Consider the following 15,010-nt stretch of genomic DNA (forward strand, 5'->3'; position numbering starts at 1 on the left):
CGGCCTCACTGGCTGATCAAGAAGCTCGAAGCCCGGCATACTATCAGCAGCGTGTCTCTTGAGCATGGACGCGAGCTTCGAGAGTGCGCCATCTCTCGCCTCTGTGCGGGAGCGGGGCGGTGTGCTCGTCGAATCGATCGTACTCGTCCTCCATGTAGAGTCGGTGACAGTGCCCCGGGCCGCCGGCGCCGGCCACCGCTGCCCGCCTGTTTGCCGCCTCCCTTGGAGACCCTCTGAAGCGGGTCTTCTGACAGCACGCCGGAGTCGACGACGTACGCGATCCCGGGGATAAACACCGCCGTCTCGGCCATGTCCGTCGCCAGCACAATTGTGGCGCGAGCTCCAGCACATTGCTCATGAACAGGGGAAAAAAGAGAGAAACATTTAAGAAATCCTGGACTATGAGCACCTGATTCGGGTCACGAACTCACGACTCTCGTGGCATGACGTGGTGAGACATCCACCAAATTCCTGGTGCTTTCTTTAGGAAATGAGATTTCAAAAAAGATCAATGACGAGCATTATTTATACAATATATAGACCAGCTTCCAGAGTTCATCAGTCGTGTATTAATTAATAATTGTAGTGGCACCGAGCTGCACGGGAACTGGTATCAATAATTGTGGGCCGTCCGGCCATGTTGACACATTCAGCTATCAACAAGTTGGTTTACCTGGAAAGCAGGCAACCATGTCAAATAATGCAAACGAATAGTTTCAGGTGCAGATTCCATATCGCTTTCTCACAACAGATTATTGGTTATTCAATTCTCTTCTCCGTAGATCTCATCAGAAGCTAAGGGCTTCTTAGTCCTGCAGGTGTGAGTGCGACATGTATTATTATTCTCACGTCCATATAGACACAAGAGAGAATAAAAACTGTTTGGCAGGGGAGAGTTTCTTATCCTCATTCGTGTAGGAATCAATCGCATAAAATTCCCGTGAACCCGAGGTACAGGCAGACCCTCAATGCATCGAGATGAGCTGAGCTTATCACAACATTTGATATGGATAGCTTGAAAAATGCTTGGCGCCCACAACATCACCTCAGGTATATAAATTTGTCTGCTCTATTGTATTGTAGCATGCAAACGACGACATGTATTACCAGCAAGTCGTGTTTCTTGCATGGACCGTTTTTATTTTCCCCTCGTTGAAGATCATTACCTATACTGTTAAATATAAAGATCATTACTCTGATCTTCAACGAGTGGATGGTCCATTAAGCAAGTCGTGTTTCTTGCATGGACCGTTTTTACTTTCCCCTGAGACCAAAGTTTGTACAGATGGGCCGATCTCTCGTCCTAGCTTTTGTTGAGTCTTTGTAACTGTCCGTATGGTGCTTTTCCATCGTGTCCTCCTTTCCCAGACTCCCACACTATTACTTCAGTTTCACCTGGGGCTTGGCTCTACAGAGACGTCGTGACAGCAAATCGCTTCCGTACCATAGTTTGCCGCACGTAACAGATCTTTTTTCGTGCAAGCAAAGCATGATGACCCAGCGTGTATTGCTATTTTGCTACGGAGTACACGCGAGGATGATGACGACCGAAGCAGACATGCATGGCACGAGGAGGTCCCAGATCCTACAGGCTACACTTCTAGTACACTACACAAAATATATTACTGGCGTGTATTTTATTTTAGTTTTTTTTTTGCTGACGACGTGCGTTGATATTTTTCTTTAGAAGAATATAAGTCTTCCAGTACCTAGTTGACTCCATCGATCAGTTACAGAGTTTCTCTAAATTTCACCTCATAATAAAACAAAAATCAGGTGGTTCCAAAACGAGTGATCGCACGTCTATTACCACTGAACGCTCAAAAGACCAAAGTAGCACAAGTAAAGCTTGCATGATTGCATCTGAACGGCCCTAGAACAAGTGTCGCCATCATTCAAAGCCCGTGCACCACACGGTTAGGTCGTCTCCGTAGCCCGCATACGCGATCCTGTGCACCTGTGAGGATAAAGGCCGGTCAGACACCACCACTGGCCTCGCCTTCGGTTTCAAGGGACCTGTCGGCCTCCACTGGCTAGCACCGGGCTGCCGCCTGCCGAGCCGGGGAGCGGAGCCGGAGATGCCGCCCCGGCCCCGCCCGCCCTCCAGCCTCCAGGCCGGAATGCCGCCGGATTCGGGGGAGCGTGACCGGAGCGGCGTGCACGGTGCACCACACCTTCCAACTCGGCTGGTTGCGGTGGAGAGTGGAGGAGGGATATATCGCCCACTGGGCGCAGCCAGCCAAAGCGTTTGACGTGCCCCCTGGACGCCTTTTTCAACGAGATCTTCTACGGCGCGCCCTCGTGCAGCCTAGCGTGCTGCTGGGGATTCGATTCGAGTCGTCGAGATGTGTACACACACCGTGGCGGGGATATTTCGACACGTTGAGCGAGCCAGCGTGCCTTGACGCTCGGAGAAGCCATGCTCTACGGCTCCCCGTCCGCTCTGTAGACCGCAGGACGACGCAACTCCAAAACTACTCGTAACGAACCAATCTAGGCGTTCACACTAGAAACTACGAACGAACGAACGAACGGTGCCTCGCGCGCGTCGGCGGCGTCCGGGCCCGGCCAGCGGTCGCCCACCAGAATGAAAAAACCGTCGCGGCGCCAGCGCGCGCGCGAGGCGCAACGCCGCAATCGCCAATCGCTCCCTCCTCCCCAGTCCCCCACGCGGTTGGCGCGCGCCACCGGCCCGGCGCCCCGGATCGCGGGCCCCGCTGAATAATCGGGCGACTAGAAGAACCCTACAGCTACAGGCCGACTCCTCCGAGCAAGTTTTAATGGATGCGGCGGCAGGGGCGGAAAGAGAGTCGCGTGGCTAAGGCTGACCACAGCGGAGGGAGCTTGAGCAAATTTGCTCCCTCCTCGTTTCCCACGTCCTCTCTGTCTACAGTACCAAATAGTGCATTTACAGTGTTAAACAGTATATTTGCTTCTTCATTTGCTCCCTCCACTGTGGACGGTCTAATAGGTCGATGCAGCTGTAGCAGCCAATAAGCGGCGAGCCGGGCAGCAACGCAGCCACAATAGGGGTCACCCGCGCGCGCATCCACCTACCGCTTTTTCTCTCTCCGGCTTTCTCTCTCCCCGTGACGCCGCCCGCTTCCCACCGACCATAAGACTTGCTCTACACTACATACACCGAAGGCCCCAGTCAAGGCGCCGCGCCGGCACGTGCCTCGCACCGGACCACCCGATCTGGGTGGGGCGCCCGGGGGGCCGGCGTGCTTGGACGCGGCTCGAGGAACCTCCAGGAAGGCACGCACCGCATCTCGAGACGGCTATAAAGAAAACGGGCCGGAAAAATATTCGGGCGCGGCAGTTTTCAGGGCTGGGTTCGGGGAGGAGTTGCAGGACTGGAGTCTGGAGGAGGGAAAGCATCAGATTGGCAGGCGAGATTGGTGGGAGTGGGAGAGGGCAGGCGGAGTTCAGGTCAGGCCTGGAGGCGACGGAGGAGGAGAGAGGAGGCCGCCGATTTGAGAGGAGTGGTTGGCGCGTCGCCGTCGCGCGCCACCGAGCCGCGTAGGCGCGCTCCCCTTTTTAATCGCGGCCGCGCGGCGCGCTCCCCTGCGTCTGCTCGTGCCGACAGCACTGAGCGTGGGCGGGAGCTCTGGGGACGGACTGTCTGGGGGCGATCAGGTACTTGTTCGTTCCATCCCGCCATTAGTTTCTTCTTCCTTTTCGGGTTGTCTGAGAATTGAGATGACGCTGTTTGCGCGGTGCCCGCGGCGGCGGCGGCGGCGGCGGGCGGAGGGGTGGGAGAGGGGGTAGCGGATTTGTTTTCTGTTTTGGTTCGTTTCCTGGATCCACTTCGGTGAGATTTAGCGATCTTCCGGAATGAGCTGCGATGCGTACCGTCGAGATTGATTTGTTGAAGGGGATATTGGGGGTGCTTCTCTTCCACGCAAGCGTGTGATCTTTTTTTTTTTGCTTTTTTTTTTGGGGCTCCGGGGCTGTGGATTCGCTTGGACGCTTGGTGCCTTACTCTGCGCAGCACGGCAGCTGCCGCGCATGAATTTATCGCTAACGGTTTGATTATGGCGGTAGGTTACTTCCGATTATGATATCCTGCGCTCATCTTCTCATCAATGAATGAATCTGGCTGCAGCGTCTGGGAAAGAATTGAATTCGTTGGAGAGTTCAATGATACTGTAGGCCGTAGTGTTTGCACTAATTGAGCCTTTATGTTGTGTGCACAATCCATTCACCAGTAATCCATGTTTGATTTGCTTGTATACACCTTCTGGCTAGTCTACCTCTTTGGTTCTTCCTGTACAAAACTCGTGCCGTCTTTAATTTAACTTGCGATAATAATTTCATCTTGTATTTTAAGAAACAGTTTGATTATGGCAGTGGATAAAAATTTGGCGGTGCTTCACTGCTTCTAGCAGTATCTTTGATCTACCCTGCCATGCACCATCTGCTTGTTTATTGTCTGTTGGTACGCGTGTGCTGTGCCTTCTTGCCCCTTTAGCTCTTCTGCTTAATTTCGGGAACTGACAACGATTTGTACCAGAGTGCACACATTATTGGCTGATTGTCCGTGACACGTCAAGATGTCACTAGCGAAGAAGGAAGAGGTACTCAGAAACTTCCTCGCGGGGTCAATTCATGTTGTTTGGACGTCTCTTTCGTGTTTGTGTAAAAATCTTGGATGTTTTATGAGCAGGTTTGCAGTCTCCGACTTGTGCCGCGATTGGATGAGCCGGCAGTTGGCGTGCCTATTAAGAAGAGACCTGTTCTCTTGTCCGATAGATCTGTCGCGTCTTCCATGCCGTTCTCAATAAAGCCTCCATCTCCAGAGAGGGAGATGCCTGTTTCTGCTTCTGGGGCGGCTTGCAGCAATGAATCGTTCTTCAATATTTCTAAATCAGACACAAATGCCATCACCAAAGGTAAGGGAATCACTGATACCCAGATCCAGGACCATGCCAACAGGTCTTTTACTAGGCTATTGATGACCAATGGCCACCGAGGCTTATTTAATGCATCAAGCGAGACCCCTTCTGCAGAGAGTGCTACAAGGTGTTTTCCGTCGGTTGATGAATCGCAACATCAAAATTTTTTGGCTCTGGATTTACAGTTACCATGTCATCAAAATGGCAAAGATAGTAATTATGGCTCTATTGTGAAGGAAGAGAGAGCATACCAAGGTCTTTCTGGCCTTTCTTCAGCAGAACCCCACAATATTGTTCATGTTGGTAGTGAAATCAATGCTTCTTCTAATTCTAACAGTAGCGATGGGAGACTACCTAACTTGGATTTGAATGTGCCGCTGGACCCAGCTGATTCACTTGAAGGTTTGCCTACTATCCATGAAAGTGGTAGTGGGTTGCATCATCATAGAACAATTCAGCGTCAGAAAGCTCAGGTAGCTGCAGTGGCACCCATTTCTACAATAAGCAGTGGACTAGGTCAGAATATTGGCAGTACTCTCAACATGTCTAATTCATATGGGCTTTCTCGTAAGAGTGGGCTGGCTGATGTTACATTAGATTTGCAACTTAAACCACCAGCTAGACCTGAGCTAGGGATAAACTGGAAAGGACTTGTTCCTGCTCCAGAACTGAGTCTATCTCTGTTTGGTAAGCCCATGGACGAGCCCAAGTCTCTCAGTGTTCCTCATGCTTTATTTGATTCTGAAATTGCTGGAAGTTCCAAAAAGGGCAGCCAGGGAACTGCTGCTACACTGGGGTCAGATAAGGTGCTGCTTGAGAAAACCGTGACACTTGGGCCCTGCAATGCAAATCCACAGGATATTACATCAGCAACTGTTTCTGGAATTGATCAGATGACATCTAATAATTTGGTGAAGAAAGAACCTGAAGAAACATCCCAACAGCATATTCTTAAGGGTGCTGAAAAGGCGCATCTATTAGAACAAAGTGTTGGACCAGTTAGCAATTGTGCTGAATCTGAAAAGACTGACAGTCTACCCCAAATTCCCAGTAAAACTGGGTTTGATTTGAATTCTCACATCTTTCCAAATAACAGTATCCATGATGGGCTTGATGTAGCAACTGATAATGTCCCAATACCAGCTGAAGGTTTGCCTGGTAGTTCCCATGCTAAAACTACGCCTGCTGTTCCTGAAGTTGGCATAAATGTGAAGCACGAAGAATCCACAGGTGCTGCCACGAGCCCTGTGGTAGCAACAGTAAGTGCTCATTCTGCAACATTAATGGAAGCAAAATCATTGCCTTCACAAAGTACTCTTGCCAGCCCTGCTGTTGGATTATGTGAATCTTCTAGACAGCCCTCCGTTTCTACTGTTTGCAAACCACCAGCTAGCCATGTTCATGCTCATGTGGATACGAAACGGAGGCCTGGTGATGCTCATGAAGCTTGTGATGCATTGCCAGGTTCCTCCAACCCAGCAGCTAAACCTTTGCTTCTTAATTCTCGGGACAATGCTACTATTGATGGTATGTCACAAGGGAGTGCTGAAATGGACTGTTCAGATGATGAAGATAACAATACTGTTTCACGATTTCCAACTGCAAATAAGCCTCATGATGGAGCATTGGGGAATGGCCCGACCACTAAGGATAAGGACGATGATATCAATGCTAATAACTTATGCAAAGAGCTAAAGAAAGAGCACGACAGTGATATGCATCAAGACTGCTCATCTGTGACAAATAAGGTCAATATGGAGGCTGCTGATGGTGACAAGTGTATTAAAAGCAAAGTCAGTGTTGTCAGCCATGCAGGTGACCAGCGGCGAAATGAGGTTTTTGTTAGTGAAAAATCTAAAGACAAACAATCATTCAATTCAGATAAGACTTCCACAGGCTCTGGTTCAACAGAACTCCAAAGGTCTACAGCTTTGCAAAAATCTACTTCTCTTACATTGCAATCCACTAGGAAATCTCCTAAGACCTTAGATAACTCACTTGAGAAGGCTAGTGGCCCAAATATGAAGTCAGAAATGTCTCCACATGGCAAGCAAGCTGCAAGTTGTAATGAGAACCATGCAAAAATTGCTGCTGTGAAGGTGGAGCATCAGATCGAAAATGAAGAGGTTGCTAGGCACTCTGATTTGCAACGAAGAGATTCAGTCCTGGGAGAAGACTCGGAGGTGGATGGGGCTTCAAGCAGTCAACCACATAGTGAATGTGCCAAGGACAAGACAGCATCTGAAAAATCAGAACATGACAAATCAAAACCTGACTCATGTAAGACATCTCTACAGAATGAAAGCGATGGACAGCTTGTTGGGTCACACTGGAGAGATTTGGGGCATGCTTATGTGAATAGGTATGATTCGTGTCATTTGTTTCCATTGTGGGATACTGCAGTAATCATAACTTGAGGTCCCCTTGCATGTGGTGCCTAGGCGTGCATGGTTTTATGTTTGATTGGAATTACAAAAGTTTTTTCCCATTTTGTCCATTCGCCCTTTTTTTACAGGAATGAAAGATGGGAGAGGTTCATGGAATCTGAGCGGGAGAAGAACAATGGAGAATGTCATGGCAGCAGACATGCATTTGACATGACCAACCAACGAATGACAGGTCACCGTGGTGGTTGGCGGGGTGCTGGACCCTGTGGGCATCCAAGGAGCTTCCGAGGTTCAAGAATGAGAGATGAGTTTGCTGATGAACCTATTGGTGGCAGGAGACATTCATTTGAAGATGAACTTGGGAATTTGCACCGGGCTCCACATAGGCGGCAACGTTCACCACCACCCGAGTGCCTCATGAGAGAGGTGGAAATTGACGGCTTCCATGGAAGAGAGATTCCTGAGCCTAGGCTGCTGGCTCGTGGGCGGATAGAAGATATACTAGATGACATGATGGAAGACAGGGTTTTTATGCCACGTTCCCATCGACACCGTGGCCAAGGTGACCATGGATTCATCCAGAGAGAGAGGAGCCAGTCGCCTGCACAAAGAAGGGGCGGCCATGTGCATTTCCACCGTGGACGATCACCAGAAGTGATGCCCAGATCACCACCATTAATGCGAACAGAGAGACCATACTTGCCCCACTGCCGTCACGGACGAGTCCATGTCGAGAGAGGAGGCATGCAGAGAAATGTGAGAAGGTGCAGCATGGAAGGGGATGCATTCGAGTCACCAATGCATCCTGCTCACCTAGCTGAACTCCATGCAGAAGAGGAACTCGCTGGTAGAAGGAAGTATAGAGAGAGGGGAGCTTATCTTCGGTCTTCAGTCAGCGACGAAGACGAGACGCTCTCCTACCCTACAGAGGACGACATGGAATTTGCCGAAGCTGGTGGTGGTCCACGGGAGCACGATGGCCGCTTCAGGAACAGGATGGGCCACAGCAGGGCTAGGGGAGACCAGGAAGATGGGTACAGGCACCGTGGCCCTCAAGGGTGGCGAGATGGTGACTCAAATGACAGTAGACCAAAGCGGAGGAGGTACTGACCTGCTCACGGCAATAACCGACTAATGCAGAAGACGTTGGCCTTTGGGTGGACTGATTGATGAATCTGCACCATAGATCTCTCAACCAAACCCAACACTGTTTTGCCAGCGTCTTCCCTTCCATACATTGGTTTGTTGCATTCTTTTCTCAGGAAGACATGGTGCTGCAGTGTGTTATCTACAGGCACCCTGCAGCTTCTGATACCTACTCCTCTGTCAAAATCAACCCTGGATCCTGCTTGATAAGCTATGCTGCTCATGGGCATGGAGGTGAAGACACTGAAATTTCAGGCCAAGTTCAAAGTGAATGAGTACTTTCTCTAAAAGCCTCCGGGCATGTGTTGCTCCGCCTGCTTGAATCGAGCAAGGAGATGAAACCTCTCTGGGCAAAAGCTACACTACACTGTACTTTTACTTGCAATGGTGCTGGTACGGCTCTTGTATTAAAGACGTCTCTCTATAATTTGGTTTGAGTTGATGTGTGGGGTACGGCAGCTGTGGGGCCGGTACCCCTGTGACCCAATCTCCGTCGTCCAGTCTGGTTGGACTCGCCGGACCTTGGGTGTAAAACTGCCGGGCAATGTGCGCCGAATAAAAGTATTTGTGTTTCTTTTTGGGTACCTGTCCTTGTTGGTTACCTGGTTGGGGGATCCGGTGGTCCTGTGGAAAAGGTGAGCAGAGCACGATGAGGGCAGGCAGGCACTGCGGCTGCGGCTTCGCTGGAATTTGGCGTCGGGCGTGGAACTGGAAGGAGCGGCGAAGCAGCAGCAGCTCCTGCCGCCGTGCACGGCTGGATCGATGTGAACGTTGTGCGAATGCGATGCGTACCATCGGCGCTTGACTTGTTGACGAGCTTTGGTTGATCGGCTTGGCTGCCGTCCTGTTCGTGCTCGAGTGGTGACGTGTGGCCGTGCGACTCAACCTACTAATGGTCTAGGGTGAAACCAGTTTCAACGGTTTGGACTTCGCTTGGTATGCTATTGGTTTGGTTGGAAATGGGGTAATTTTATAAATAGTTTGGTTGGGTTTGGGTTGCTACAAAATCTGGTTTAGACCGGTTTGGTATGGGCTTTAGCGAGCTGGAGGCCACGACTAACGTAGACCTCGAGCGTGTACTTCTTATTCCTTGCGTTTCGTTTGTGTTGATCAGAAGCTAGCTTGTCTTGTTAAATAGAGATCGATAGGTAAGCATTGGCCTGTTTCGCTTGGCATCTAGATGCAAGAAATATCTAGGTTCTGAGTAAAGCAAGCTAGCGCAGTCAGTATCTGTGTGCCATAGAAGTAGAATAGCAAACAGCTAATGGGTAGTCAGATCATTGTCTCCGGTTGAAACCAGCTAATGTTTATGGTTCGGTTTGGTTTTGGTTTTAAAAGACCGATATATTGGTTTGGTTCAGTTTCCAAGGTATACAGTTTGGTGTAGTGATGTTTGATTGGTGAGCAAAACGGTAAATAATTTGGTGCGGGTATGGTGCGGTTCTTAGACCATTAGCACGTTGACGTGCGACATGATGTGCTGGGGACCGTCTGGTTTGACGTGGTCCGGATGCCCGAGCTCGATGGGCTATCCGCTTGTAGCGTTGTGAGAAGAATCGAGTGGTTCGTCGCTGGACCGGCGTTGCTGGTCGTCGCCGCCGCCGGGCAAAGTCGCGTTTTTGTTTTGTTTCTCGAGCTTCTGGTCCGACTGCGGCCATCCTGTGCTCTCGTAGCGGCGGCGGCGGCACGACATGGGAGTGGGATGGATAGCGGGCCGTGTAACCATGCCTGCTGCGATCATCAAGGCCGAGGTACGGTGAAATACCGCGGTCTATGTAAATGGAGAACTCAGGCTCCCAAGTCCAACAAGCAATCTCGCAGGCTTAGCTTCATGAGAGCACGCCGGATAAGATCTTGTTCAAAGATGTGTCCGGGGGCTCGTTAACACCCGGGTGGAAACAAAATGAGCAGGCAATTAATCCCGTCTCCGGAAACCGGCCGAATTCGAGGATGGCGCGGCGCTCCGGAGAAAGCTCCACCGCCTCCGGAAACCGTCGTCGGCTATATGCATGCATGGGTCACCAAACTTGACTTCACATGAGAGAAGTGGGCTGCAACCACACGATAAGGCCTAAAACCATTCGGCCCATGACGAACGGCCCAACATATACCAAGTCATCCCCCATCGACTTCACCCTCTGCGTTCCCCTCGCCGCTGTCGTCGACGACACGCCGTCCGCGCGAGCCATGGATCCAGCCGCTCCCCGCCGCGGGCGCCTACAGATCCACCTCCTGGTGGTGGCCCTCACCGTACTCGTGGCCCTCGTCGCGCGGTCCGGCGCCGAGGTCATCACCCTCACCGAGGAGACCTTCTCCGACAAGGTAACCCCCCCCTGCCTTTCTCGTATCGGGCTCTCTTCTCTCTCTCCGCCGTACCTTCCAGACGGGGGATAGATGAAGACTTGGGCACGCCTGTGCTGCACTGTTTACTGCGCTCGTCGACCAAGGATTAGCGATGCTAGGCAGGTCGGCATGCTTAGTCATGGAGCTCTAGCAGTTGTATGCCAATTCACTTTCATGAGTGCATAATGGTTAATTTGCCAGTCCTGTCATTAAACGGATGGATCGTAACCTCTTACCTGTTATAGGCAGTGCAGGAATTCAAATCTATTATTGGTTGCTACTTTCATATTGAATTGTTGATATTGACATAGCTTGCAGCCTTATAGGATGCACAATTAGTCAAACAAAGGCCAGAAAGTGCTATTGCAGAGCTACTGTATTGTTACATATGCATGCAAATTCGAGTTGCTTTGATACCACATGTTTGTTTTGGTCAACAGAGTATGATTCTGAAAAATTCTCTCTTGTTTAGATCAAGGAGAAGGACACGGTATGGTTTGTGCAATTTTGCGTCCCCTGGTGTAAACACTGGTAAGGCATGCTTTGTCATAGGTTGTTGGTATATCGTGTATAACCTTTTGGTTTCCATGATGCCGATTTTTCAAGTTTATGCTGTTTGCAGCAAGAACCTTGGGACGCTTTGGGAGGACCTGGGAAAGGTTATAGAAGGTGAGGATGAAATTGAGATAGGGCAAGTCGACTGTGGTGTCAGCAAACCAGTATGCTCCAAGGTGGATATCCATTCCTACCCAACATTCAAGGTGTTTTATGAAGGCGAAGAAGTAGCAAAATATAAAGGTATACTTTGCTTTACCAGCTCACTGTACTTTTGCAACTCCTCCATCTTAAACCAAGCTTGAGCCTTTTAGTTTTGATTTGTTGCCCTTATGAGCGTCTATGGATTATGGTTAGGGTAAGAGCAGGATTTCAAAGTAATATCTCTGAACAAATTTCACTTTGACATTTCAAGGCATTTGCATATCAAATAAGCATCCACTTCCGTGAAGAATTTACTTTTAGATCACTAGGTCACCTCTTCTATCAAGTATCAAGATTTTGCTAAATGCACTAATCATGGTGCGGTTACTGCTGTGCTGGGATTACTATCACATGCAAAAACAAATTAACGGAAGTGGATGACTGAACGATGATAAGAATACCTCATATTCCATAAATCAGTAAATTGGATGCTTACTGAGCAATTGAATCATGCTAGTTTACTGTCAAAATGAATATCACTGCACCTTGCTGAACTCTTTGGAATACTGAATGCTATGATACTATAGATTGTTGAAGTTCTTGCTTATCTGCCTGTGTAGCTAATTTCTACTGCCCCTGTGGAGGCTGATTATATGCAACTGTCGTCATTAGTACTAAAAAAAAAGTTCATTTTCTTATGTAGCAGACTAGCAATCACCAGGCACACAGATTCATCCATCTATTAATTTATACTTAAGTACTTAACCTAATACATGATTAATAAGTCTTTCATGCTTCATAACTGTCACTTGTCTATACTACATATTCTTTTGTTTCTTCCGTACTCTGGTTCAACTTGTCTTTTTTTGGTTTTCTGCCCTCTTTCTTTTGACGGCATTCTGTATTGACATCTCACATGAAACTGGATTCACCTCTGCAGGACCAAGGGATGTGGAATCACTGAAGAACTTTGTGTTGAATGAAGCTGAGAAAGCGGGTGAGGCAAAGCTTCAAGCTGATTGAAGCTAGAACATGGGCGTAGACAAGGATCTTGCTTAGATCTTTTTTATCTTGCCACCGTGTCCTGTATCCTGGCATTTGATAGAATACAAGGACAGTTCCTAGAAAAGAAAATACCTTGTATCGTTTGAGTTTTCACCTGCTAGTCCGAATCAGCTAATGGAAGTTCACATGTACTCCAGTCCATACTAAGTGTTCGACATTGATAAACTTCACCACTGCTTAAAATGCAACGACACAAAAGCCTATTTATATCACTTGCGCATTCGCCGGCAGTTACAATGGTCGTTATATGGATTGTAAATTTATGCAAATATGCTGGTGGGGAAATGGACAAGCATGCATCTTTGATGGCTGCTGGATCCGCAATCTTTCACTCGACAGATAACTAACACATGAATCCCTTTGAAGCGTCTCCACATAAAAACATACTTAATAGTTGAGTAGTTAGGAACGTTGAAGCTCGTTTGCACTTATAAGTTATAACTATTGGGACTCTGAACATCTCGTCGTTCAGAGTTCAGATTACGCATGAAGTATAGCGACAGAACGACGTACAGAACCATACAAAAACTGCAGAGTATTAGACGGCAATGGGCAGTCCCGCCTTCCTGGTGTGTGCCTGACGAGTGACGACGACCTTTCATGAACAGCAATTCAGCAAACCATTCATGGCCACAACTTAACAGAAAAGCAATCCAGCATTTAGCTAGGCCTCCAGGCTCTAGCTGCGATGTTTCAGCAGATAAACTCAAGTGCAAATTGCAAAAGAAAGAAGACGATTAATTTCTCCAGCCCAGCCTCAGAAAGACTGAAAGTCCAAGCAAAGTATGTGGTCAAGCCTGTCGGGCTACCTCACAAGCAGTTTGCAGGAGATGGAGAATGTAAATGGGTTAAACTACTATCAAAGATTAATGAAGCCTTTTCTTTACTCAAATGGTTAAAAATTTCACAGCTGTCGCAACTCACAGCGCATGATTTTTTTTTCGGCAAGACACATCGAGAGGTAAAATTACAAGAAAAGATGCACCCTACCAGAACAAAAATCCCCCCGACAAGAGCTCTCGTTCACTTGGCCGGCGGCCCCGGCCACGTGCTGATCCGCTCCTTCTCGTACTTGACGAACAGCGCGGCGGCCGCGGCGACGGTGTACGCCTGCAGGAACAGCGTGGCCGGCTGGTGGTACTTGACCAGGGCCTGCCCGCAGCCCAGCTCCACGAGCAGCAGCGCGGCGAGCCCCAGCGCCGCGAGCGCGCCGTTGAGCCGCTCGCTGTACGCGGTGAAGCCGAACTCCACGGGCGCGCCTCGTTCACTTGGCCGGCGGCCCCGGCCACGTGCTGATCCGCTCCTTCTCGTACTTGACGAACAGCGCGGCGGCCGCGGCGACGGTGTACGCCTGCAGGAACAGCGTGGCCGGCTGGTGGTACTTGACCAGGGCCTGCCCGCAGCCCAGCTCCACGAGCAGCAGCGCGGCGAGCCCCAGCGCCGCGAGCGCGCCGTTGAGCCGCTCGCTGTACGCGGTGAAGCCGAACTCCACGGGCGCGCCGAGCGCGGACCGGGGCTCCCGCAGCGGCACGGGCGGGAGCGTGACGGCGTTGGCGGACGCGGACGCCGCGCCCTTCCTCTTGCGCGCGCCGCGCTTCTTGGGCCCGACGCGGGACTTGATCCGCAGGACGCGCTCCTCGAAGGCGTCGTCCGCGGTGGCCGTCTTGGTGGTGGTGGCCGGGGACGGCAGCGCCTGCTCCTGGTCGGCTTCGGCGGTTTCGTCGCCGGAGGAGGAGGCCGCGCGGGGAGCGAACGGCAGTAGTTGCAGCGCGCGATGCCGGAGCGGGGAGCGGAGGACGGTGGTGGGGGCGAAGGGGCCGGTGAGCGGCGTCGCCATGGCTCCTCCCCTGCCCGCGTGCACGCACCAGCACTTCATGGCTTGGCGCGAGGGAAAGCGGGTGCGTCTCGTCCTGGCTTGGCTTGCCTCTGGTTTTGGATAGGGTTGTTGGGTTGGCAGGCGAGTGGCTCCGGTGGCTGCACGGTGCGTTGAAAACTGCCTCATGCAGCACTGTCGTCGTGTGCGTGAGGATTGTTCCCTGAGAAAATTCGGGACAAAGTGGCGGAGAATGGTTTTTATCGTGACCACTTTCACATCACACACATGTCATGTTCATAATTCGGGCCTCTCTCCTTGTGCACACGTCTGTGCTAAAACTTCGATGGTCCTTTGCCCTTTAGCCAACCAAATGAGCATGATCTATGTTGATTATGACAAAGTGCTCTGTTTGAACTGATGAAGTCCTAGTTAACAATGGATAAGTATCGTTGACTACTTCTGCACCGTCATACTACTACAGAGCAAAAGACCTTTGCTGACAGTCACAGGCTAATGACTGGATAAAAACATGCATTAAGAGAATGATTCATGAATGCGCCTTTCTCTGCGTACTGTCTCAGTAACAACACCACAATCTGTAACCACTACACACGAGAGTACATTTGCTAAGTGTGCACAAATTGGTAGTAATAGGC

The 15,010-nt window shown here is 50.2% G+C and overlaps 3 protein-coding genes across 8 annotated transcripts; 2 read left to right on the forward strand and 1 right to left on the reverse strand.

Annotated features, from left to right (window-relative positions):
• The first annotated feature begins 3,321 nt into the window (after positions 1-3,321).
• LOC120652773 lies at positions 3,322-9,015 on the forward strand. Of its 5 annotated transcripts, XM_039930702.1 has the most exons (6): positions 3,409-3,639; positions 4,354-4,441; positions 4,517-4,580; positions 4,670-4,895; positions 5,013-7,260; positions 7,414-9,015. In XM_039930702.1, the coding sequence occupies exons 3-6, from the start codon at positions 4,557-4,559 to the stop codon at positions 8,393-8,395; spliced, it is 3,480 nt and encodes a 1,159-aa protein (XP_039786636.1). In that variant the 5' UTR covers positions 3,409-3,639; positions 4,354-4,441; positions 4,517-4,556; the 3' UTR covers positions 8,396-9,015. The 5 variants fall into 5 exon arrangements, with proteins under 5 accessions (XP_039786632.1, XP_039786636.1, XP_039786634.1 ...); XM_039930700.1 differs by having other exon boundaries at positions 4,670-7,260; positions 7,414-9,009; XM_039930701.1 differs by lacking the exon at positions 4,354-4,441 and having other exon boundaries at positions 3,429-3,639; positions 7,414-9,009.
• A 1,489-nt stretch (positions 9,016-10,504) lies between these two features.
• Positions 10,505-12,750, forward strand: LOC120652775 (protein disulfide isomerase-like 5-1). The gene is made up of 4 exons (XM_039930705.1): positions 10,505-10,753; positions 11,247-11,305; positions 11,397-11,572; positions 12,414-12,750. The coding sequence occupies exons 1-4, from the start codon at positions 10,520-10,522 to the stop codon at positions 12,494-12,496; spliced, it is 552 nt and encodes a 183-aa protein (XP_039786639.1). The 5' UTR covers positions 10,505-10,519; the 3' UTR covers positions 12,497-12,750.
• Positions 12,751-13,399: 649 nt separating this feature from the next.
• On the reverse strand, positions 13,400-14,543 carry LOC120652774. 2 transcript variants are annotated; one of them, XM_039930704.1, is made up of 2 exons: positions 13,798-14,543; positions 13,400-13,556 (listed from the first exon to the last, which is right to left on the reverse strand). In XM_039930704.1, exon 1 carries the CDS (start codon positions 14,538-14,540, stop codon positions 13,803-13,805), a length of 738 nt encoding a protein of 245 aa, XP_039786638.1. In that variant the 5' UTR covers positions 14,541-14,543; the 3' UTR covers positions 13,400-13,556; positions 13,798-13,802. The 2 variants fall into 2 exon arrangements, with proteins under 2 accessions (XP_039786638.1, XP_039786637.1); XM_039930703.1 differs by having other exon boundaries at positions 13,400-13,797; positions 14,039-14,533.
• Between the last annotated feature and the right edge of the window lie 467 nt (positions 14,544-15,010).

Source organism: Panicum virgatum, chromosome 9K, assembly GCF_016808335.1.
Source record: "Panicum virgatum strain AP13 chromosome 9K, P.virgatum_v5, whole genome shotgun sequence".
NCBI classification, from domain to species: domain Eukaryota; kingdom Viridiplantae; phylum Streptophyta; class Magnoliopsida; order Poales; family Poaceae; genus Panicum; species Panicum virgatum.